We start from the raw sequence: 25,888 nt of genomic DNA, 5'->3' as shown, positions 1-25,888 counted from the left end.
CCTGGAAATGTGCGGTTTTGCAACATTTTCATATGGTAGAGCTACTTCATGCGACATAACATGCAAACAGTTCATGTTAATGTGCACAAAACATGGTATCACAACTACACGTGATATAACATGTGGTACACGTTAACCACGTGCAACCACATGGAAATTTCACGTGTTTTTTTTTTTTTCCTGCAAGTCCAAGACTTTAAGGTGTCACATCAGGTCAAGACCAATGGGACTAAAACTTGTGTAAAGACCGACACCACGACAGAGCGTGAACACCATGACTTTAACTGTAATAGTCTGTCATCATAGAAAAAGTCACAATCTCGCTACACTAATATTTATTTAGGTTTTCTCTTGGAAGAAATGTTTCAGATTCCAGTTCTCCTATATTTCAGAGGCTGATAAAACAAAGAAACAAATAACTTCATGTTGCACTTGATAAACTGTCAGGAGTCTGCACTCGCCGAGACCGAGTCAAGTCGGGGTCATTACGCTGGGAAGTCTGAGACGAGACCGAGGCCGTCAAAAAGCAAAGCCGAGACCCGAGTCCATACTCGGGTGCTAAGTAAAGCGGGAAAGCCCGACCCTGAGTCTGTGGTATACATTAGACCGTGTTGGGCTTACCCAGTGACCCCGGTGCAGGCGTTGTTGTCTTAGCTCCAGGTGATTAGCACTGAGCTGAAGGAGTGAGTATTACTGGCAGCCAGAACATGTCTCTGCATGGGGCTCCCCTTTATGATGGAGACTGGTCTGGGAACAGGACAAATGAGCCATGCAGCAGCACCAGGGGACTGGGCTTTAGATCTACATCTTATTAAATCCTTGCCTGAGGTCATCCACTTGAATGCTTTTGTCAAAATGAACGTGTTCTGTTGGGTTGTGAGTAATGCCTCTTTGCTTCGGGAGTTGGCTCAAATTAGCGCAAATTCTCCCATTATCTTTAACTGTCATACTTCTCAGGCGATCAGCACTTTTCCTGCTAATTTCTCCTCTTTGTACCTGGCAATCTGTTGTGAAGATCTCCACCTAAACGCTTGCAGTGCCAACCTTCCTCTCCATCTGTCCCAGACATGGCTGTTAATTTATCGTTGGCGTTGTTAAAATCCACAGTGAATTTCCCACAAGTGGGCACAGTCGGTTGCATTGGGCCCAGGGCTCGAATGAAGTTCAATTCTTGATCTGGAGTTGAATCAAAGATGTATCGCTCATTAAAAAGAAACATGAAACTAGTGGCTGAACTGAACAATATACTGGTCCATCTACTCTCCAGAAATAGTGGCAGCACTTTACAATAAGGCATACTTTATTAAAAAAAATTGTTTGAAGTGGTTACTAAATATTTTATTCATGACTGGCAACGCTTTCATTAATGAATGATAAGTCGGTAACTAGATGTTATGAAACATTGGTAAAAAGGCTTTTGTGTGCTGCCAGACTGGGAGTCTCTGTAGACATTCTGTTCTATGCCACATGACTAGATGAAGCTAGTCAAACTGTTGTATGCTAGCTTTGCTAACCACTACTACTAGGCTAGCTACTACTAGCTTTGGTAACCAGTAACACTAGCTACCATTAGCTTTGCTAACCAGTAATACTAGCTAACTACTAGCTTTGCTAACCAGTAATACTAGCTACTATTAGCTTTGCTAACCACTACCCTACCTTAATCCTAAACTTAACCACTGCCTAAACTTAATTACGAGCTAACCTTAGCCATGGGTTTATCAACTGTGATGGCTTTGCAAATGTTTTATGAGGAAGGAAACAAAGTCAACATATTTGTTAGGCCTCGAGGATGCACACGTTGGTGAGAAACTTTGAATGTCATCAAAACGGAGTTGTTTAAAAGGAAAACTCCATTAATCACCTTAAATGCTTTATAGCATCTTATTACGGATTCATCACATCTTAACAAATGATTTATCGACCCTTATTAAATCAATTAGAAACCACTTACAAAACTTTATTAAGCTTGCTTTGCTGCGAAGTGGTGCCACAACGGTACGCCACAGTACGGATCACGCAGGCAGGTAGAAATCACCTGCAAAACAGAGTTCAACAGAGGAACTTTAACAACAAGGACATGATTTTTTTTTTAAAAAGGTGTTTGATCAAAAATATGTATTCATTATGTTGTGCACCAGGGTTTCTTTCCCATCGGAGAAGAAAAACAGATAAGGATGAGCAGCGAGGTGGGGGAAATGAACGCCGTCCTGGACGGTCCTCTGAGTCCCACACACTTGACCGGGTTGGGGATGACCTGCCACCTTAACCAGAAGTACAAACACCACAGCCCTGGCCTGACCAGTCCTCAGGAGTACAGCCAGTGGCTGCCCTGCCGCCATGATGCCAGCCTGCTGCCCATGAAGGAAGACCTGGCATTATGGCTCAACACCATTATGGGTGAGACAGATCCTCTTTACTAGTGTCATACAATGAAATGTGTGTGTTTGTTATTACCCCATCTGCACTATGTGAATATCTATAATATACCTATTGCAGTAAACGGGTGCCAGTTTAAAATAACTTTAATTACAAAGGTTCATTTAAAAGAAGTTTAAATATGAGGGATGAAAAATATGCAGGGCGATGCCCAAAATATGTCACAGAGGACCCATCCTGTGTAGCTACACAATAGATTAGTCGCCTATGAAACTTGCCAAGGGTCTTTCTGCAGATATTAGACGCAGGATACGACAAAAACTTAATTTCCGGCCTCCTTCCACTTATGTTCGTTTTCTGAGATCGGAACTGAGGTGAAACGTATTTGGGACAATACCTTGACGTTTCAGGATGTCAGTCATCATAATCATACACTCGACTGCAGATCAAAAGGACTTAAGAGCTTAGAACGAGGCCTCGTCCAGAATGCTCTACGAGTCGAATTAAACACACAAACGGATTAGACTATTCATTATTCCACCTCCTTGAAATGCCTTTTCACGTAATGAAACATGTTGGGATTCCAAAAGGAGGGTGGGGGGGGCAGTTTCTTCCCTTTCTTCCTCCCTTTTTTCTGCACTGTGGGGGAAAACATAAAGGTTTTTCACGTCACAACCTGTTTGAGTCTGGGAGACGAGCAGACAAGCTCCTTGACTGACAGGGGCTCCTACATGCAACAAAGACACACAAAAGCAACTTGTAAGACAGAGAAGAGAGGCGGCGTCTGCAAAGCCAATACAGTGTTTTTAAGTTAATGGCACTTTGGAGAGATAAGAATTAGTCATGCTGCATAGCTGAAAGTATTTTTTTTCCAGTAGCACTTTACAGTAATGCATACTTTAGGCTTAGGTGGTTACTAATTACTTTACTTATGGTTAATAACTCATTTATTTGTGCATTATAAATTGTATGAAGATGATATAAAACACTGACACAAAGACTTTTTGGGTTGTGAGGTTGGGAGTCTCCACAGAGGTTCTCTCGGAAACCATGTGATTACTAATGACTTTACTAATGGTTAATAACATTTATTTATGCATTATAAATGCTATGAAGATGATATAAAACACTGACATAAGGACCTTTTGGTTGCTAGGTTTGGCATCTCAACAGATATTCTCTCGGAAACCATGTGATTATTCATTACTTTAGTAATGTCTGTGAATGTTCTCATTCATCCAGGTCATGGTTATCCAAAGCAATTGAATCAAGTGCAACTGGACTTGGTATATATCCATGAAGACGTTTCGCCTCTCATCCAAGAGGCTTTGTGTTCTAAACATCGGTACACAAAAGAGCCACACATATCAATACCTCTGATAACGACGGGCGTTGCTAAACATCGGAACACAAAGAGCCATGGACATCAATACTTCTGATAACGACTCCAAAGAGGATAAATATCTGAGTCTCATCACCAGCCAGTCAGACTAGCTTGGTCTAGTCAGAAAGGCACGAACTGATGAAGCCTCTTGGATGAGAGGCGAAACGTCTTCACGGATATATACCAAGTCCAGTTGCACTTGATTCAACTCCTTTGGATACTTTACTAATGGTTATTAACTCATTTATTTATGCATTATAAATTCTATGAAGATGATATAAAACATTGACACAAAGACTAGGTTTCCAGGTTGGAAGTCTCCGCATACATTCTCTCAGAAACCACGTGATTGTTAATTACTTGGTTAACAACTCATTTGTTTATGCATTATAAATTCTTTGAAGATGATATGACACATTGACGCAGACTTTTTTGGGTTGCCAGGTTTGGAGTCTCCACATACATTCTGTCAGAAACCACGTGATTAGATTAGCCTCACTTGCCACAACACAACAGAAAAATAAAGGTGCCAACTAGGACTGAAAACGGTTCTTGGGAGTGACGCCATAGAGGAACCACGACCGAACCTTGACCCTAAACTTAAACACTGTAACTGTAGATGCTGTCGCTACTGCAGAAAAATCCTCTTTTACAAAGCCTGGTTTGCTATTTTCATATTTAGGCCATCAATCAACGTGGTTATCAAAAAAATAGTGTACCGACTCAAATTCCCAGTTTATTCAGTCGGTGCTTGTTTGTGTGTGTGTGTGTGTGTGTGTGTGTGTGTGTGTGTGTGTGTGTGTGTGTGTGTGTGTGTGTGCGTGTGTGTGTGAGCACCTGTCTTCTCCAGATGCGGGCCTGACAGCAGATGATCTGATGGAGAGGTTGGATAACGGCGTTCTCCTCTGTCAGCTGGCACAGCAGCTCCAGGAGAAGATGATCCATGCCAGCAACGGCAAGGTGCTACAACAACACACACACACACACACACACACACACACACACACACACACACACACACACACGCATGTGTGTGGAAGACAGTCCACACGCAGACACAAACACACACAGCAAAGCATTTGTTTCTGACGGTGCATTTTTTGTTGCCCCCCCCCCCCATAGGCTCTGTGCATAACTGTAGTCCGCTGACTTCCGGTTTAGATCGCGGAAGTCACACCAGTTTCCGGTTTATTGCCGAACGCCGTCGTCAATGGCTGTATTGTTCGCGATGCTTCCGAGATTTACCACGGATGAATGTCGACGACGACGTGTACCGAATTTCCGACGCACTTTCACCCCCAACCACCCGCGAAAGGTTTCAAGTTGTACATGGCAAGTTAGAGCCACAATTCATTACAAGGGTGAGTAATTACAAACTCTACGAAGAAAAACAACAAGTTGACAGACATCAAGCTAGGCTATAACCTAGGCTAGCATATAGGCTTAATTACTCACCCTTGTAATTCTGGACACGTCGTTGACATTTACCCGTGGTAAATCTTGTAGGCATCGCGAACAGTACAGCCATTGACGATGGTGTAACCGGTTATTTTCTTGCCCGGTGCGGGATTCGATATGGGGTGTACGGCGCCACAAGGCGACATCAGTAACCGCTCGGCTAAAGCAGTGGTTCTCAACCTTTTTGGGGTCCTGGACCCCCCTGCGTATTTTTGATCTACCCTGAGGACCCCTCCACCTGATCTTGGGGGAGGGGGGTTGCAATTTGATAGAAACAGTAGAAACTGCACTTTAAATTTCATTATAGCATTTATTCACTCTTTGGGGCAAAAATAAGGAGCTTTCAGTTGTAATTTAGATATAGTTAACAAAACAGAATTCTTATGCAGTAACTTTCAGATATATGTAACAAAACAGAATATGTATTCAGTAACTTTCAGATATATGTAACAAAACAGAATATGTATTCAGTAACTTTCAGATATATGTAACAACAGAATTTTAATGCAGTAACTTTTAACAATGCAAACGGGAGCGAGATCTCTTATTAAAATACAATAAATTACACTTGTGAAACATGTAATTAGAGAAAAAAGTCCCGTTACCCTTTATAGTTTAGGTAGATAAAGGTCTCAGTCACATTTGAGTAAAATAATCCTATTTCTATAAATGTCACAGGATCTTTTTTTTTAAAGATATTTTATTTTCACTGACCCCTTGCAATTACACCACGGACCACTAGGGGTTCGCGGACCCCCGGTTGAGAAACACTGGGCTAAAGGGTCAGACCCATTAGCTAGGGACTAACGTGTCTTATTAGTAGTTTACAGTCGTCACCTTCTCCCCGGAAGCGCGCCCTCGCGCTTTGTTATTCCCGCGCTCCGAAGAGACTTCCGAGGATCTGCACACTTCCGGATCCCACCGCTCCCACCAATGTGACCGGTTATTTTCTTGCTCGGTGCGGGATTCGATACGAGGTGTACTGCACCACAAGGCGACATCACTAACCGCTCGGCTAAAGGGTCAGACCCCGTTAGCTAGGGGCTAACGTGTCTTATTAGTAGTTTACACTAGCATACGGCGATAAACCGGAAACTGGTATGACTTACCCCACTCTTCTTCACTGCCCTCTGCCGACCCGGGGAGGGCTGCAGACTACCACATGCCTCCTCCGATACATGTGGAGTCGCCAGCCGCTTCTTTGCACCTGACAGTGAGGAGCTCCGCCAAGGGGGCGAAAGTTCCCCCTGAACAGGCGCCTCGACCGACCAGAGGAGGCGCTAGCGCAGCGACCAGGACACATACCCACATCCGGCTTCCCACCCGCAGACACGGCCAGTTGTATCTGTAGGTACGCCCGACCAAGCCGGAGGTAACACGGGGACTGAAGGTGCATTTTGAAGTCTAAAAGCCTCATGTTTGCTGCCATCTTGTCAGTTATTAGAGCCCGAAAATCCACATTTGGATAATGGGTGGAGCTCGGGTGGGGGGGGGACCTTGGTCGCAGACGAGTTGACGGACTTGTCAATCACGGCAGACACGCCTCGACGTGCCACATGTTTAATCCTTAACATCCTCTTAACAGAACAATAATTTTCAACATACCCACCCTCACACCGTGCGGCAGATTTGAAATTAGCGATTGAGACCCAAACCACGTGTAAAAAAAGTGGTTGACTTTGTAGTAAAAGTTGGGAATTCTCTCACTGGATTTTTTTGGAGCCAGCCACCTAGTGGCCCTGATCAGAACTGCAACTTTGACTTCAACTTCCGACCCTGGCGGTTGCCAATTGGTTCAGGCTTAAATGTTGAGTTTTCCCCGCTGACCCATTTTATCACCTGTAACATGTTAACACCTCTGCACCATCAGCCACTGTGCTATTAAGCAAGTCAATATAAATTAGTGTACATTTGTGATGAAGTGTTAATAGACGAGGGTAATACCTCATACTTACCAAATCTGTGTAGTCCATTTAAAATTCGGATGAAGTGCTATTAGACAATGTTTAATACTGTATACTTACCAAATCTGTGCATTCTGTGTGGCATTGCTCACAGCTGTGTGTGTGTGTGTGTGTGTGTGTGTGTGTGTGTGTGTGTGTGTGTGTGTGTGTGTGTGCACACGTTTGTTGAATGTAAGCCCTTCATTCGCAGAGTGATCCACTGGCGAGCTGACGCTGCCTCTGGGTCATTTTTCGCCCGGGACAACGCCGCCAATTTCCTGCACTGGTGTCGAAATATCGGGGTTGATGACATCTATCTGTTCGAGTCAGAAGGCTTGGGTGAGCTCAGGCCGTAACTTGGATTAACACGTTTCCACATCCAAACTGCATGTCACCTGATTACCTGTGGTAGAACACAAGATGGATTCTGTTGTGTTGTTAAGGAACACCGTCCACCGAGACATCTGGATAGTTTGTGTACTGCTTGTTTAATCCCTTGAATTGGGATGTTGGAATTTGTTGTTAAAATAACAGCTGCACAAACTACTACAGAACTGCCTGCAGACACAGTTTAGTAGATGCTAGCAATTAAGCACTCTTACCCCTACTTCCCTTATTTTCTCTCTTGATGCACCACTGTTTTGTGGCCTTGTTTCAATGTGTCCTTATCTTCCTCCCTCCATCTCTCTCACGTCATATCCCATACCATCCACATCCCTCTGCACCCCTGTCACTCACGCTGACCTACGCTGACCTCTCTGGCTTTCACGTCTCCCAAGTTGTGACCCACCAAACCTGCAGCACCTCAACGATAAGCAAAGGGGAGACAAAAAAAACAAAAAACAACAAAGCAACTGAAAGAAAGAGAGAATGAAAGAAAGATGAGGATTTAGGAGATACATTTGGATATACAGATTAAGACAAAACTCCCTGTTCAAAGTGATGAAATGGGATGATATCCGTCCTGGATGTGTGGTTCTCTGCAAGGCTCCTTTCGGTTATCATATTTACCTGGTTTTGGGGATTCTGAATGTGCAGTTTTCCATGAACTTCTCACTTGGGCATGTTAAGGCATGGCGGGTCAGGAATGAGAACGATAATGTGTGGGTTAATCTCCAAAACCCAATAGACCCCCCACAGGCAGACTAAACTTCTTCACTTGGCTAATTGAGTAGCGAGATGCATCGACCGACTGTACTGGGACGAGGAAGGCCCATCTTTTCACGTGGAAGCAGCTGTTTCCAGGCTCACACACACATTTAAAACAAGACGCAAACACCCGGATGTCATTTAATCGTACTGGAATTAGATGTAGACGATTGCTCTACGTGCCTCCCACCTCCACACCGCCAGCTCTCTCCCAATATGGCGTCTCTTGACTCCTTTCCGTTTGTCTGGCTCATCTGTCTCCTTCGGTAACCAATTACCGAATGACTAACGCTCAAAGTTTTTAGTGTTATTCACCAAATGTGGTCCCAAAGGTTTCCAGAGAAAAGCTGTTCTTCATTGATAACTTCAGGATGCCAGATGCCTGGGACAGTTATCTTTGTAGTAGAAAACACTGATGTGGCCAAGAAGCTTTCATGCCCACATGTCCTCGGCCGTGTGTCGGGAATTCCAGCTCGGCTTCAAAGATAGCAACAGAAACGTCCCTCATGACGAATTCCAGCTCCATTCAAGCTGCAACTCTTGTTTCCCTTTCTTACAGACGCAGGCTTGTTTATCTCTGGAAGCATCTTCCCTTTCACATAAGGGAGCTTTTCTTCTCATTGTTACACCTCCGTTTCTGTTTGTTTGCATGTACGGTGTGTGTAGTCCTCCACAAGCAGCCTCGGGAGGTGTGTCTCTGCCTGATGGCGTTGGGGAGGATTGTAGCCAGGTAATGAAAAAAAACAAAACAAAAACAGTACACATTTTAATTTTCATTATTCTTTTGTGCTCGCCCCTTTTCATACTTGTTCCTAAAATATGCTATCGCTTTTCCCCCTGCCATTTGACTTGAGAGTTCCCATTGGGAATTCTCAAGTCTACTTTTCATCGTACATGTTCCTTGGCTCCCGGTATAATGACAATAGGCTGAGCTGAAGTGAAGTGAGTAGTGTTGATAATGGTCTCTCTGGCGCCTTCCTTTGTTCTCCCTTCTCTCAGATATGGAATCGAGCCCCCGGGACTCGTGAAGCTGGAGAGAGAGATCGAGAGAGAGGAGGCGGGTTCCCTTTCCCCGTCACCCCTTCTGCCCTTCTCTTTCTTTTTGCCTCCATTGCTGTGCGCATCATCGGGATCATCTCTGTCCTTGGTACCTTCTCCTCCTCCTTCACCGGTGCCCCGTACTCTGACGCCACCGTGCCCCTCAGATTCTCCCACCCCTGCCAACGCCTCGGAGGTCACCCCCGCCACGAGTGCCCCGACTACCCCAATGACGATGTGCTCGTCTTCTACGCAAACCTTCTGTTCGCTCTCTGGCATAAGTACAACCACAGCCTCAACCCAGACGCCGCTCCTGCACCTGACCGCCGATGCTGACGTCCCTGCTTCAGCTCCGGCCCCCGAGCCATCACCGACTACACAGTCTACTCCACCTCCATCTTCCCCCTCATCCGTAGTCCCTGTCTGTCACCCTGCCAAGTCTGCAGGCCGGAAGAGTGCAGTCACAGACAACCTCTTGGATGATATTGTGAGTACTTTGTCTCAGGTGGGGGAAAAAATCCTTTAGATTTTTAAAGGTTTGAGGTTGACATTCATGTGAATGAGCATTTAGATTAAGACAAATGGATGGACATTTTCCCCCCTGGATATTATTAGCACCTCTATGTGTTTGACCTTTTCCAGGTGAGGAGCATGATTGAGGATCCACCCTGCAGCTGTCCCACCAGGTTTTTGGTTGAGAAGCAGCCCAAAGGACGCTACCGTGTGGGAGAGAAGGTGCTGTATATCCGGGTATGTATTGCATTTCTGCAACTGCAAATACAACCACACACGCACACACACTGCCAAATGTTATGTACACACTGTTTACATACAGTAAACAGCATTCCTGTGGATGGTTTTATTTGGACTCTGATATGGGTCATGCTTTTTAATGACTAGCTGTAAATAGTGATTAAATTAATGCGTTAGCTCTTATAACACACTTGTTAACATGAGCAGATGGCCTAAAACTATTAATAGTGACTTATAATTTTCAAATAATTGTTAACAATAGTACCACAAGAAAAACACAAGAAAATTAAAACAAAAATTATACAAATTAGAATTTAGACCTGACATTTCTGAACCTGGAGGTTCAGGTTAGGCACAAAGTCCTCGGTGGCTCAGGACAGAACCAGTGTTTTGACAGTCAGGTGAGTGCTTTTAAGAAGAGTTGAGCATAGATAACAAAGGAAGAAGGCATTAGGTACAACATTCCAAACTGATTAGTGAGATGGTTCTTAACATTTTTAAGCTGTCTGCTATTACAAATGTGTTGTAAAAACTTAAAAGTGTCCTATTACTCATTAATTTATCACAATTTACAGACAAACTCATAAAAATGCTAACAAAATCCTCTGCTGCCACTATAACAAGAATTGATATAGATGCTGTAGGGGTACAGTTTAACAATTAATAGGTTTTAGAAATGAAAGCCAGCAGCCCTTATAAATCAACAGCATCGTCAGCAGCTGCTGTCGTTAAAATGTCTGCTTTGCAGTAGTTTTTGATGAAAAAGGTCGGTGCATTTCAGCTTTCCTCCACGCACACCACTGGTGTGGATCTGTATCGAGGCTTTCTTCTGGAATGGCCCTCTGGGAGACAAGGTTGCCTGGCAACCAATGGTCCAGCTTAGACGAAGCCAGCTGTTATTACATTCAGAGCATCTACCCTGTGCAAAGGGTTCAAACCTTTTGAGGGCAAAGAAAAAAAAATATGTGTGGTTAAGAATGACTCCGTCAAGGCAAAACTGAGCAGGACAGTTCAAATGGCAGCCCCCTCGGGAGTCCATGCATGAACCCCTCCAGGGATCTGATAACAGGCTGAGGGACTTTATATGTTGTTGTTTTTTTTTTTGTCTGTGATCCTTTTCACTCACCCTCTACTCCATCTATTGAAACTAAAAGAAAATATATAAAACCAAGACAGACTCTCCTTTTACCCTAAAGTGGTAAGTAACGTGGTTTATATTAAGTTTAGATACACATTGTTGAGTCCCTTTACTAAAAATCGCTCAATAAGGAGCTGATGTACACTGAATAATTTCAAATTTGACATTATACTATTGTGTATTTTCTACTGATATATATATATATATGTATATATATATATATATATATATATATATAAATAAGGCCCACTGACTTCAAATTCATTGCTGAATGGGAACACATATTTTTCCCATCAAAAATCATGGGTTGAAATAATATTTGGTTTTGAACCAGAACTTTCAGTGTAAAATGTTCTGGAAACAAAAAAGAAGAAAACTGACAGGCTTGGGGACTCTATGATGGGCATCCTCTCCATGTGGCGGAGTCACACACAGTTAGTATTGTATCACTTTTTTGGTGGCTAATTGCTCACCAGCTGATACCTATTTAACGCTTTGTTAATCTTATTGAAAGCGCCATTGACCTGACACTCTTTACCAACACCGGTGATCGATGGTAAGTATACCGTCAGTTAATTTGCTGACAGGCTGAGTTACACCTACATTTCTATTTTCTCGTGCGCCACTCATAGACAACATATTTTTACCACCCATTTAGGAATAATGGCTGCCTTCGGGTCATGGAACACCTGGTTCTCTGAGGCCCCGTTTACACCTGGCATTAACATGCGTCTTGGGTGATCCGATCACAAGTGGACAGCTCTAAGTACCGGTGTGAATGCACCGGCAGGACGCATTGAGGACGCTTTGAGATCCGATTGCTCAGACCACATTCGGAGGTGGCCTGGGCCGCATATGGCCACATTCTTTTAGTGTACGCAAATGTGTCTTGGGCCACATTGAAGGACCACCTACTCAACTGACGTCCTCTGCGTAAGTGGAAGTATGTACTCATCCGTGCACCTACGGCGTCATATTAAAGTGCGAAAAAACTTTGTACTTTGTCCATGACATCCAAAAATTTCAAAAAGCCCATAGAGCTATATTACGAGTGTGTCAAACATCTCTGGAGATTTAATTATTTATTCATTTATTGATTTGTCTATCTATCTGTCTATTTTTGGATTTTCCCCTTTTTTCTCCCCAATTGTACTTGGCCAATTACCCCACTCTTCTGAGCTGTCCCGGTCGCTGCTCCAACCCCTCTGCTGATCCGGGAGGGCAGCAGACTACCACCTGTCTCCTCCGATACATGTGGAGTCGCCGGCCGCTTCTTTTCACCTGACAGTGAGGAGTTTCACCAGGAGGACATGGCACATGGGAGGATCACACTATTCCCTCAGTTCCCCCTCCCCTCCGAACAGGCTCCACGACCGACCAGAGGAGGTGCTAGTGCAGAGCGACCAGGACACATACCTACATCCAGCTTCCCACCCGCAGACATGGCCAATTGTGTCTGTAGGGACGCCTGACCAAGCCGGAGGTAACATGGGGATTCGAACTGGCGATCCCTCGTGTTGGTAGGCAACGGAATAGACCGCTACGCTACCCAGACGCCACATCTTGGGAGATTTGATTTGCCCGGAACACGCCAAAGAATAGACCCAGTCGGTATTGTTTTTATTTTGCCCACGCGCCAAGGTCTTTGCAAACTTTTTCTTTTAATTTCCGGCAGACTAGGCACGGGGAGGGCATTGCTGCCTCCCGCCAGTTCAAAGCAACAGCGCATTTGGTCTTTCCAAACGGAAATGGTGTATGTGTTTATTTGCATATGGAGCGGGGAAGTGAGATCCGACCACAAGCGGTCGCTCGAGTCGCACGTGGAGACGCATTCTAATGCCAGGTGTGAACTGACGTATTTAGAACTGTCCACTTGTGATCAGATCCCTCAAGACACATTCTAATGCCAGGTGTGAACTGACGTATTTAGAACTGTCCACTTGTGATCAGATCCCTCAAGACACATTCTAATGCCAGGTGTGAACTGACGTATTTAGAACTGTCCACTTGTGATCAGATCCCTCAAGACACATTCTAATGCCAGGTGTGAACTGACGTATTTAGAACTGTCCGCTTGTGATCAGATCCCTCAAGACACATTCTAATGCCAGGTGTGAACTGACGTATTTAGAACTGTCCACTTGTGATCAGATCCCTCAAGACACATTCTAATGCCAGGTGTTAACCTACGTATTTAGAACTGTCCACTTGTGATCAGATCCCTCAAGACACATTCTAATGCCAGGTGTGAACTGACGTATTTAGAACTGTCCACTTGTGATCAGATCCCTCAAGACACATTTTAATGCCAGGTGTGAACAGCGTCTGAGAGTCTTTAACACAGGAGAACATGTCCTCCCGCCACACCAAACGAAACCGTGAAATAAAAATGACTTTGCCAAAGGGTGTTGCTGGTTAATGGCCATGTTCAGCATGATCTGATTTGACCTGGAGAGAGAATTTGGGGTGAGAAACAAGGGAATAAAGTCTTGGCCGTGAGAGTTTAACAGACCTCTGTTGTCTTCTGTTCTCTTACTATTGTTTCTCAACATTTGGCAGGGCATCGTGATCAGGACTTGAAGTATATTTTTGGCTCATCTCTCCAGGAATACCCGTTTGAGCTCAGAGTATGGGCTTGCCTAAAGAAATCTTGATTTTCATCTAATCCTGTTGACAACATTTAACATTACTTTGTCAGTTCTGGGGAACTTTCCACGCTTGCGAATTCGGCCTCGCGAAGGTGACGTTTCCATCGCGGCTCTGTGTGCCGTCTGTCTCCGCAATAATTAAAATTTGCCGGCTACCACCTACATTTCTGCTTCCCTCCGGGACAGACACGAGCCTTCTAGCTGTGCCAATTGAGCTCTACAATCCCTTGGCCCTCGCTCCTTTCATTCATCACCCGGCCCCGCCACAGATGCGCCACTGAAATGCATCATAAACCTCTCACAGTACCATGATATAACCCCTGATATGTGTGTGTTTACTCCAGGCAGGGCTGCCATTCAATGTGTGGAGATCTTTTTTAAGGAGCTGCGTGTATTGATTATACAGACGAAGTCATTAGTGGATGGATTTAATCAGATAGCTTGTTAGTGAGCGGCTAGGCACTCCCCCCCCCCTTGCCTTCCCCCTTATTCGCTTTGGAGATTTTTCAATCATGCTAACCCTGGAGGGTCTATGCCATTCTTTGCTGTTGAAAGAGAGAGAGGCTTTTTTTTCCTTTTTTTATTCCTCCGTGCGCCCAATTAGGATGTCCTCCGGCTCTGTAGAAGAGACACTGTCTGACTGTCTCAGCGGGGAGGAAGCTAATTCAACAACTTACAATATCATGCTACCACTATTTTCTTGCTATTTACATAAAGAAGTCGAAAATGAACCCATAAGACGGGGGGGGGGGGCATTGTTTCAGCACCGGCTACAGCTTTTCATTTTTTCCCAGCCAGTTTGCAGTAAGGTTTTGCTGATGAACGTCTGTAGAGTAGCAGAAGATCATACATGGCTACCAGCGCCTCATAAATTGGTGATTTTATGACAAAGGAGATGTGATGATAATGTGTGAAATAAAAATGGGAACGGAAAAAAATCTTCACCAAACCTTTGAAAAGAAAATGGTACCTCTTTATTAGTGAAAATGAAAGCTGCTCCTCCATAGTACCAGTGTCCTAGAGTCTCTCATGCACTTAGTGTGCAATAACATACAACTGTGATGCATCCAGTCATACTTTACCCTCGTCTGCACGATGCTATATCCTGGTCTTCCTTGTCTCTCTGTTTCATAACTACATTCTCCATCTTTACTCACTTGGACGGAAACAGGATTTGAAATGGTGGTCGTTTTATGATGAGCGGCTGTAAATATGGATGACTCATATAGCACAACACACTTGTTAACATGAGCCAGTGGCTTAAAATATTAATAATATGTGTTATAATTTTTTAAAAAAGTTCACATCAGCATTAAAAAAAAACATTGGAATTTAGACCTGATATTTCAGAACCTGAATCAGAATCAGAATCCTCTTTATTTGGCCATGGTTGTTTACCCATACAGGGAATTTGACTCCGGTTCAGTGGCTCTCAGTGTACTTACATAGAAAAGAAACACAACCATCTTCAGGAATGTATACAAGGAGCGACTACATACAGGTGAAAGAGGAAGGCAATAATGCAAAGGTGCAGAGTGCAAAGATGCTGGAGTGCATATGTAAGCAGGTTACTTCTATACATGAGGTAGTTGGACATGACAGAATATGCATGTATACATACACTATACAGTATATACATCATTATTATGATAATTTTAAGTGTTCATCAGAGTGAAAGCCTGCGGGGAAAAAACTGTTCTTGTGTTTTGTGGTTTAGGCATACCCTCTGTAGTGCCTACCAGAGGGGAGGAGTTAGAACAAGTTATGACCAGGGTGTGATGGGTCTGCAGTGATGTTGCCTGCCCATTTCCTGATTCTGGAAATGTACAAGTCCTGATTGGAGGGCAGATCTGCACCAGTGATTTTATTCTGTAGTCCTGACTATCTGTTATAGTCTGTTCCTGTCCTGTTTGGTGGCCGATCCATACCGGACAGTGATGGATGTACAGAGAACAGACTGGATTATTGCAGTGTAGAACTGAATCAGCAGTTCCTGAGGCAGGCTGAACTTCCTGAGCTGATGGGAGAAAATAAATCCTCTGCTGGGCCTTTTTGGTGATTGTGTCTGTGTTGGGTGCCCATTTTAGGTCCTGGGAGATTGTAGATCCCAGAAATCTGTAGGTTTTCACCGTAGACACTGTGCTGTTGAGTATGGTGTGTGGGTGTGTGTGTGGGGGGGGGGTGCAGGGGGCAGTGTTGGGGGCCTTCTCCTTAAGTCCAGCGTAATCGCCACAGTCTTGATCATGGTCAGCTCCAGGTTGTTATGACCGCACAGAGGGCCAGCTGATCAACTGGGGGTGCCAGTGCTGATTGTCTGGGTGCTAGATGTGATTTTCCCCAGCCTCACCTGCTGCCTCTGATCCACTGACGGGTGGTGCAGTGAGCTGGGTGAGTTTGGAACGGAGGATGTCTGGGACGATGGTGTTGAACGCTGAGCTGATGTCCATAAACAAGACCCTTGCATATGTCCCTGAGGAGTCGAGGTGTTGGAAGATTTAGTGCAGTCCCATGCTGACTGCAATATCCACTGATACGTTTACCCAGTAGTCCAACTGCAACGGGTCCAGCAGGGGGCCTGTGATGTCCTTCAGGTGGGCCAACACCAGTCTCTCAAATGATTTCATGACCACAGACATCAGGGTGATGGGCCTGTAGTCGTTTAATCCTGAAATACAGAGTTTCTTGGGGATCGGGATGATAGTGGAGCTTTTGAAGCAGGATGGGACTTCCCACAGCTCCAGGGATCTGTTGAAGATCAGTGCGAAGATGGGGGGCCAGCTGGTCAGCACAGACTTTCAGGCAGGAGGGAGACGTGCCATCTGGGCCTGGTGCCTTCCCGGTCTTCTGTCTCTGGAAGAGCCGACTCACATCGTCTTCACAGATCCTGAGTACAGGTGGGGGGTCAGTGGGGAGAGATTAGGGGCTGGCAGGGGGTGTAGTTGGTTGTGTGATGCGGGCAGAGAGGGTGAGAAGTTTGAGAGTGGGCTTATCAAACATGCAGTAAAACACGCTCAGGTTGTCAGCCAGTCGATGGTTCTCTGCAGTGGGTGGGGATGGTCTCCTGTAGTTGGTGATGTCCTGCAGGCCTCTCCGCACAGTCACAGGATGGTTAGCTGTTTTTCGTCTTCTCAGTCTAGCCCCTTTTTGCTAATTTGCTCTCCTTTGTCAGTGTGTTTCTGGTTTGGTTGTACAAGAGCCTATCTCCTCTCCTGTAGGCTTCCTCATTGGCCTGACAAAGCTGCCCGAGTTTTGCTGTGAACCAGGGCTTATTGTTATTAAAGGTGCGGAAGGTTTTGGTGGGCACACACATGTCCCCACCAAAGCTGATAAAAGATGTCGCAGTGTCAGTAAGTTTGTCCAGGTCTGTAGATGCAGCCTCCAATACCAATCTGATTATATTTGGGGGTTGCAATTTGAAAAGGTTGAGAACCACAGATTTACATGGTAGTGTGGGCTTCATGCAAAGTGTCCATGTAAAGAGTACACTGTGTTTGTGCATATGAGTGTGTGTGCATGTTTGTGGGTGTATGTAATGTTATGGTGTGAAGATACAGGGTCAAAGGGGGTGGGATAGGGTGCGGGGTAGTGTCGATATCTGTGGGTGTCTGGGGGCTTGTTGGAAAGGCCTACTGCTATAGGGAATAAGCTGTTCTTGTGGCACGAGATTCTGGTTTTTATAGACCTTTGGCTCTTGCTAGAGGGGAGTGTTTTGAAGAGACCACGGCCTGGATGGGAAGAATCAGCCATGATCTTTTCTGCTCACCTCAGTGTCCTGGATGCATACAGGTCATGGAGGGACAGTAGGTTGCAGCCAATCGCCCTCTCAGCAGAGCGAATAATATGCTGCAGTCTGCCCTTGTCCTTGGCAGTGGCAGCAGCGTACCACATAGTGATGGAGGAGGTGAGGATGGACTCAGTGATGGTGGTGTTAAAGTGCACCATCATTGGCTTTGGCAGGTTGAACTTCTTCAGCTGATGCAGGAAATACATCCTCTCCTGCGCCTTCTTGGTGAGGGAGCTGATGTTCAGCTTCCACTTGAGGTGATGATGGTGCCCAGGAAGTGGGAGGATTCCACAGTGTCGACTGAGGAGCCACACAAGGTGATGGGGCAGGTGGGGCTGGGTGCTTTCTGAAGTTCGCAGCCATTTCAACTGTCTTTGGAACGTTGAGCTCCAAGTTGTTTTGGCTGCACCAGGACACCAGATAGTCGATCTCCAACTTGTAGGTGAACTCATCCCCAATGAGGTTGGTGTCATCAGCAAACTTCAGGAGCTTGACTGACTGGAGACTGGAGGTGCAGCTGTTTGTATACAGGGAGAAGAGTAGAGGGGAAAGGACACAGCCTCGAGGGGAACCGGTGCTGATGGTCCAGGAGGCAGCTGTTTCCCCGGCTTCACGTGCTGCTTCGTGTCAGACAGGAAGTTGGTGATCCACCTACAGGTGGAGTCAGGCACATGCAACTGGGAAAACTTGTCTTGCAGCAGATCCGGGATGATGGTGTTGAAGGCAGAGCTGAAATCCACAAACAAGAGCCCGGTGTAGGTCCCTGTAGAGTCCAGGTGCTGGAGGGTGAAGTGGAGCGCCATGTTTACTGCATCGTCCACAGACCTGTTGGCTCTGTAGGTGAACTGCAGGTGGTTCAGGAGTGGGTCGCTGATGGTTTTAAGGTGGGACAGTAGAAGATGCTCAAAAGATTTCATTACCACAGAGGTCAGGGTGACGGGTCAGTCGTCATTGAGTCCTGTGGTCATTGTTTGTTTTTTTTGGGGGGGGGGGATGGGGATGATGGTGAAGGTCTTGAAGCAGGCTGTTATATGGCATGTCTCCAGTGAGGTGTGGACACTGAAGATTCAGTTTAGGCGCAAAGTCCTAAATGGTTAATGTTAGGGCAAATATGTTGGGTCTGGACAGTCTAGTCTGCTAAAAGGTAAAAGCTTTTGCAAGTTTTCCCCTGATTGTCAGTCTCAGGGGAATTTTGATGGTTTTAAATGACAAAAGCAATTGAGCCCATCGGCGAGATTAGACATTGCCTCTAATGATTAATAATGAGTAATAATGTCTGTCAGGCACATTCCCCACAAAATCTGACGAAACGATTTACAGCACACATGCTTTTGTCCACACGGTCATCAAAAATCCCAAACTTCTCATAGCAGCTTTAAATTAATATTTTTTTTTTAAAAAAAGGAAGAAGCCAGTATAGATTTAGCGATCCGTAGTAATGAGATTCATAATTATTAAGATCATTGATATTTTTGAGCTGTCTGCTTACTGTTAACAAGTGTGTTTCAAGAGCTTCCGAGTACCCTAGTAGTGATTTATTAAAATCAATATTTACTCATTACTGGTGAAAACGGCTAAAGCCCGCCTCCTACTGGTGACTTTATGAACGACACGTCACCCAGCAGCATCGTCATGAATCTTTCAGCAGTGAGGGAGAATCAATGGAGCTGCCAGGCAGGGCTCAGGGGAATTCAACTAGCAGCTTATAGGCTAAGGGCACGGCACACTTGTGTCTTATGGGGGGGAGGGGGATGGGCTGTAAAGGAGGAGCAGGGTTTTGTAAAAATAGAGCCGTTTCTCCTGCACAAAGGATTTATATGTTGGAATATGTTGACACATAAATGTTGAGAGTGCTTTGTGAGTGTTGAAGGGCTCTCTCTGTCATTGTCTATGTGTAGAAAAGAGGTTTATCAGGACGGTGTCAGTGACAGCATCATATTTATTCAATGCGCTCCCTGTTGAAGAAAAAAAAACCAGACAGTTCTGGTGTCGGTAAACTCGTGAAGCTGGTTCTGAATGTACTATTAAGACTGAAGTCACACGGAGGCAACGAGAGAAAATGGTCGACGGGCAGTTTGTCTTAGTCTGATCCAAACAACATGCAGTACGAGCGCCGTTCTTTCTGCACGTCCACCAGCATCAAAGCTGAGGGGGGGGGGGGGGACACGCTAGTATGCAAACGTATTTGCATGTTGAATTTCACGAGTAAGTTTGCATCGCCTCAAGTAGATTTTTCTCACATGGACAAAACACGTGATGTGATTTTCAAGAACACATTTTAGATTTATGGTAGGATTTGAATTTCCCCCATAGAAAAAGACAACTATTTAACTGTGTTTCAGTCTGTCAGCGTAGTAACACTTTCTGGTCTTACAGTTTCATCACAACACCGAGGAGTAAAATCTCATATATAAGGAAATCCAACATTTTTACCTAAACCAAATTAAACGGTTTTTTTTTCTTCTCATATACATAACCAGATATCTTTTTATTTAACACTTCTACACAGCGTGGCACGGTGGCGCAGTGGTCCTGGGTTCGAGCCCCGGGGGGTCGTCCCGGGTCGTCCTCTGTGTGGAGTTTGCATGTTCTCCCCGTGTCTGTGTGGGTTTCCTCCGGGTCAGGTGAATCGGCCATACTACACTGTCCCTAGGTATGAATGTGGGGGGGGGGGGGGGCTGTGTGATGGCCTGGCGGCCTGTCCAGGGTGTCTCTCCACCTGCCGCCCAATGACTGCTGAGATAGGCTCCAGCGTCCCCGCGACCCTGAGAGCAGGATAAGCAGTTTGGATAATGGATGGGTGGATGGATGGATGGATGGATGGATATCTATACAGCAGTGTGTTTATTTAATGATCAAGTATAACATCTTGCAAGGATGTACTGATATCAAATATCCATCATGGTCTGACGTTCAGATGAGGATGACTATGTATGATCAGGCTCTCTGTATCAGGTGACCACCAAATGATGAAGGTGACGATGAAAGAATAAGGAGGGAGGTTCAAATGGAGCCGTCGATACCGTTTCTGTCTGTGGACTGGAAGGAAAACTGGGGTGTGTGTTCTCGCCTCTTGACCTTCCTCCCTCACTGCCGCTGTGTTCATTTAGGATGTCAGTCTTGACCCCCTGTCAGCCACAACATTTTAATCTGCAGGATGACAGCTGAGGCAAATCATGTCTAAGAGGCTCCGCTCTGTATTACTGTGTGTGTGTGTGTGTGTGTGTGTGTGTGTGTGTGTGTGTGTGTGTGTGTGTGTGTGTGCGTGTCGCTCCTTCTCCCCACTAGTATACAAGGTGGGGGGCAAGAGGGGTTCACCAGATGGAGGAAGGATAGAGCCGCTTGTATTATCAGATTGTTAATGGCTCCATAATGAAGGGTTTATGGGCGGCCAGGAAAGGGGGGGGGGGGGCTGACCAGCGCTGACAGGACAATGGATGGCGATGGAAAGCCTCCTGGGAATGTTAATGTCTGCTGGGAGTAGCGGGGCTGCATAGAAATAGGAATTCATCTCATTTTCACCCCCTTTCATTTTTTCTCCCCAGCTTCATAGTGTGGCAGTAGTTGCCATGGCAGCGGTGGGGTTTTTCAGCAGCAAAATGCCGGGTGAGAGGAAAGCGTGTGAGCGGGATGCTGTCGAGGACTCGATTCGGATTGGTCTGATCTGCAGCCAGACATGCTGCTCGTCGCACCTTTCCTAAGAAAATGACTATTGGCTGATTTGTGCATGTGTGCATGTGTGCGTGCACATTTGTATGCATGCTTCCGTGTGCACGTGTGTGTGTGTGTGTGTGTGTGTGTGTGTGCGTACCGCGTGGATTAGTCGTCCGCGTGTGCTCAGCTGGTGTCAAGAGATGTTCTTTCATTTGGTTTAATGAGATTTGGACAAAGCCAGCCTAGAGATCATTTGCTTTTCATAGTCATTGCCATGCAGACATGAGGAGCTTGTGAATATTAGATTTTAGGTCGGGGTGGGAAGGGTCCTCAGTGGAGGCGTTGGGGACAAGGGGCATCTCACACACACACACACACACACACACACACAAAAAAAGGATAAATTAAGTCATGGCGGGGGGGGGGGTGTTAAAACCATTCTCTCTTCATAAGTCATCATAACTCCTGGGAAATGAGTCGGTGCTGAACTAATCTGAGGACGTTGTCCTCGTCCCCCGGCAAGGGGGGCCCCACTGACACTCCATCCAAGTCCACTGACTCGCACCTCCTCTCCGCAGATGCTGAATGACCATCACGTGATGGTGCGCGTCGGCGGCGGCTGGGAGACCTTCGTAGGCTACCTGCAAAAGCACGACCCCTGCAGAGGAGGACCACTGGGCCGCCTGGAGGCCAGGCTCTGCCGGACGAGGGCCAAGACGGCCAACGCGAAGGAGATCTCCCCCGACAGCTACATGGTGGTTGGTGCCCATTACCGTGGCAAGAAGTAGTAGTAGTAGAGGACGTTCAAACAACCCCGTCTTTTGTTCCTCCTCAAACATCCACCCAATCAGTGCAAACACTTCCATGAAATGTCTCCGTATACAGATTGAGATTGTGTTGTCATTTCCCAGAATTTTGTGAAGGGGCGCTATTGCTCAGGGGGCGGGACGTCCTCTTGGGATAAAGGAAACTGCAGGGTTAATTATGCGGTTAGAATTGAGTTTGTGGAGATACAGCTACACTATACCTTCATGTAGGACGGGGGTCTAGGGTACCGTACACGTGTCAGTGCGTCATCTTAGGAGGTTGTGGAAGATGTTGAGCGTACTTGTGTGATATCGACTGCGTTCCTGGCCCAGGAGTTTTGCCTTTTTTGACACCGAAGCCTCATATGACATACTGAGTGGTACTGTAGCTCCCTACAAAACCAAAACCAAACTCCCGTTCTCCCCCCTGCCCCCTGCCCCTACGCAGTGTTAGTCAGGATAAAATGACATACAGACAGACAGACGTACAGACAGACTCCATAGGTTTATAAATATTCTAAACAGCTACCGATGTACAACATGCATATGCATTATTATGTATATATGGGAAAAAAAATTGGGAGTTGAAGTCCTAGTTCACTGGCAGATTCAGGGACAGCGGCCCAGGTCACATGAAATTTAGCTGTTTGGTTTAAGTTAGATGCAACGATTTGTTCCAATGAGAGATGTTCTGTTAATAAATTGTGATGTTGTTGTTTTGTGTCTGTATTTCCAGTTGAGCAATATTGTCTCTTTTTTGCAGTGGTCAAGGTGATAAATTGTGGTATTTGTGTAGGTGACTGATGGTCCTAAGAGGCAGAGGGGAGAGGGAACATGGAATGCTATGACCCAAGACTTGGGAGATGGTAGTTATTACATTATTCCAGAAGTTTTGGGTTGGTGTGCAAAGCCATGCTGAGTGAAAGAAGCTGTCTGTGTTGTTGAAAGTGCATTGGGGACATATGTCGGTGTCTGTGAATCCCATTAAGTGCATCCTGTGTTGAGTTAGGTGTGTTCTGTGTATGGTCCTATATTGAATGAGCTGTAATCTGGGGTTGCTGGTCATCAAGATGTTACTGCAAATTTGTTTCCAGAGGGTTGCATCACTAATAATTGATAAATCTTTTTCCCAGTCTGTGGTGGGGACGGCTATGGTGGAGTCTTTGTTTGATAAGTCTGTATAATTCTGACAGTGGTTTCATGGCTGTTGATAGTGTAAATAGGTCTTACAAATGATGGTGGTTGCAAATTATTATGTGATCTCAAATTTTTTTCCTGAGTTCATTCTTGAGTTGTGGATATTGTAAAAAATATTATTGAGTGAAATCAAACATCTGGATTAATTCATGGAGTGTTAATATGGTATTGCTCTCAAACAGGTGTTCTAAGCGAGTGATTCCTTTGATTTTCCATGCATTGAAAGAGAAGGTGCGCTTGTTGATTACAGAGTCTGGGTTGTTCCAAATTGGGGTGACTTTACATGGTAGGGTGTGTGATTTTTTTTTATTTTGATTTTTTGAGATACTTTATTGATCCCCGCGGGGAAATTACGCTCTGCATTTAACCCATTAACTCCAGTTCGTCTTGCTATGCCTCGGTCAGGGGCACAGACAGGAGTATTAACCCAGCATGCATGTCTTTTTGATGGTGGGGGAAACCGGAGCACCCAGAGAAAAACCCACCGTAGACACAGGGAGAAATGCAAACTCGGCACAGAGGACGACCTGGGATGACCCCCAAGGTTGGATGACCCCGGGGTTTGAACCCAGGACCTTCTTGCTGTGAGGCAACAGTGCTAACCACTGCGCCATCGTGCCACCCAATTGATTGTTGATCTTATTGATTTTCCACCAAGCTTTCAGAGTTGTGGCAATGACTGTATTCCAGTAGCAGTTATTATGGTTTTTTTTTAGTTTTGTTGAGAGACATGGTAGATCTTTGGTGGACAGTTTCTTGCATTCTGATTGTTCAGTTTCCAACCATGGGTCTTAGTGAACATTTGAGTGAATCCATTTCATTATGTATTGTAATTGATTGGCTAAATAATAGTGGAGGAAATTTGGGGCATTTAAACCTCCAAGCTGTTTGCTTTTCTGTAGTGTTGTGAGTTTGATTCCAGGTTGTTTATTTGTCCAGTAGAATTTTGTAATTACTAAGTCAATTCTATTGAACCAATTGGGTGTTGGATGGACAAGGGTCATTGAGAAGAGGTAATTGAGCCTGCGTAAAATTGACATTTTGATTGTTGCAATGCAGCCTGCAAGGGAGAGTGGTAAATTATCCCAGCGGTTAACTAATCTTCGATGGATTTAAGGATGGGGGTAAAGTTGAAGTGGAACAACTCTGAAAGATAAGAGGAAATATAAATCCCCAGACATCAAATATTACCAGTTGAAATGCTGAAGGGTAGTTTTGGGGTGGCAGCCTTCCACTGGTGTTGATTTAGTGGGTGGATGGTGGTTTTAGATCAACTGGAATAATCAGAGATGGAGGAGAATATTTCTATGAGTTTAAATGCTGCAGGTATTGATGATTTTTGTATATATGATAATGAATCGTCTGTATATAAACTTACCTTATGAGTTTTGTTGGTGGTGGTGAGCCAGTGATTTGTCTGTGTCGGCGAATGGCGGCTGCTAGAGGTTATATAAATAGTGTGAATAACAATGGAGACAGTGGACGTCCTTTCCCAGTGCCACAGTTTAGTGTAAAATGTTGTGAGGTTGTTCCATTGGTAATTACTGATGCTGTGGGTGAGTTTTAAATTTTTTTGATTCATTTGATAAATGACTCTCCAAAACCTAACCTATCTAGTATTGCAAAGGGAAAAAAGTCCAGTTTATATGATCATATGCTTTCTTTGCATCTAATAATATGATGGATGTGCAAGTCTTTTGATTTTTGGTTATTTTGGTTATATTCATGAGTTGAATATATGGCGCATATTATTTGAAGAGTGTCTATCTTTGATACAACTGGTTTAGTCCGGGTGAATTAAAATATGAATGACTTTTTCTAATCTCATAGATAATGCTCTACTAATCATTTAAGTGATAAAGGGTGATAGCTTGAGCAGAGAGTAGGATCCTTTTTAGGTTTGAGGGAACTGAAATGAGTGTCAAATTCATATGTGGTGGGATGTTGGAGGATTTGTAAATTCATGTTGTCAACTTAATGAATAGTGATATACTGCGGTCCAAAAGTGCTTGTAAAATTCAGTGGGGAAACCGTCTGATCCAGGTGCTTTGTTATTTGACATGACTTGAAGTGCTTTCTCACAATCATCTAGTGTAATGGGTTTGTCTAAGATATTTGCCTGAAATTCTGGTAGCTTGGGAAGATCTCTGTTATCAAAGAATGTGTTTAGGCTAGGTTTGCAATCTGATTTATAAAGGTTGCTATAGAACGTTTGAAATGTTGTTGATATATCATTTGGAGTATACATGGTATTCCCTTCTGAATTTTTAATAGTTTGTATAATGGTTTTTTTCTTGTCACGAGTTGATTTGCCAGATATTTTCATGATTGGTCACTGTGTCAAAGTAATAATAATAATAAACTTTATTTATATTGCGCTTTTCAAAACAAAGTTACAAAGTGCTTTACAGAACAAGATAAAATAATACACACGGTCAAGATAAAAAACAACAAAAACATAAACGTAAGACCTGATAAAACAAAGTGTATGATAAAAACAAGTAAATATAACTGATAAAAGAGGGATAGAAATTAGATAAACAACAGATTTACTATA

At 44.7% G+C, this 25,888-nt stretch overlaps 1 protein-coding gene across 1 annotated transcript; it reads left to right on the top strand.

Annotated features, from left to right (window-relative positions):
- Positions 1-2,177: 2,177 nt before the first annotated feature.
- On the top strand, positions 2,178-22,116 carry gas2b (growth arrest-specific 2b). Its single transcript, XM_056278813.1, has 7 exons — positions 2,178-2,400; positions 4,614-4,723; positions 7,362-7,503; positions 8,980-9,043; positions 9,313-9,838; positions 9,994-10,101; positions 21,907-22,116. The coding sequence occupies exons 1-7, from the start codon at positions 2,178-2,180 to the stop codon at positions 22,114-22,116; spliced, it is 1,383 nt and encodes a 460-aa protein (XP_056134788.1).
- Positions 22,117-25,888: the final 3,772 nt, after the last annotated feature.

The sequence above is a fragment of the Lampris incognitus genome, chromosome 4 (assembly GCF_029633865.1).
Source record: "Lampris incognitus isolate fLamInc1 chromosome 4, fLamInc1.hap2, whole genome shotgun sequence".
Lineage (NCBI taxonomy): Eukaryota > Metazoa > Chordata > Actinopteri > Lampriformes > Lampridae > Lampris > Lampris incognitus.
Note: the sequence above shows the minus strand (reverse complement) of the source record. Positions and strands in the feature narration are given on the sequence as shown.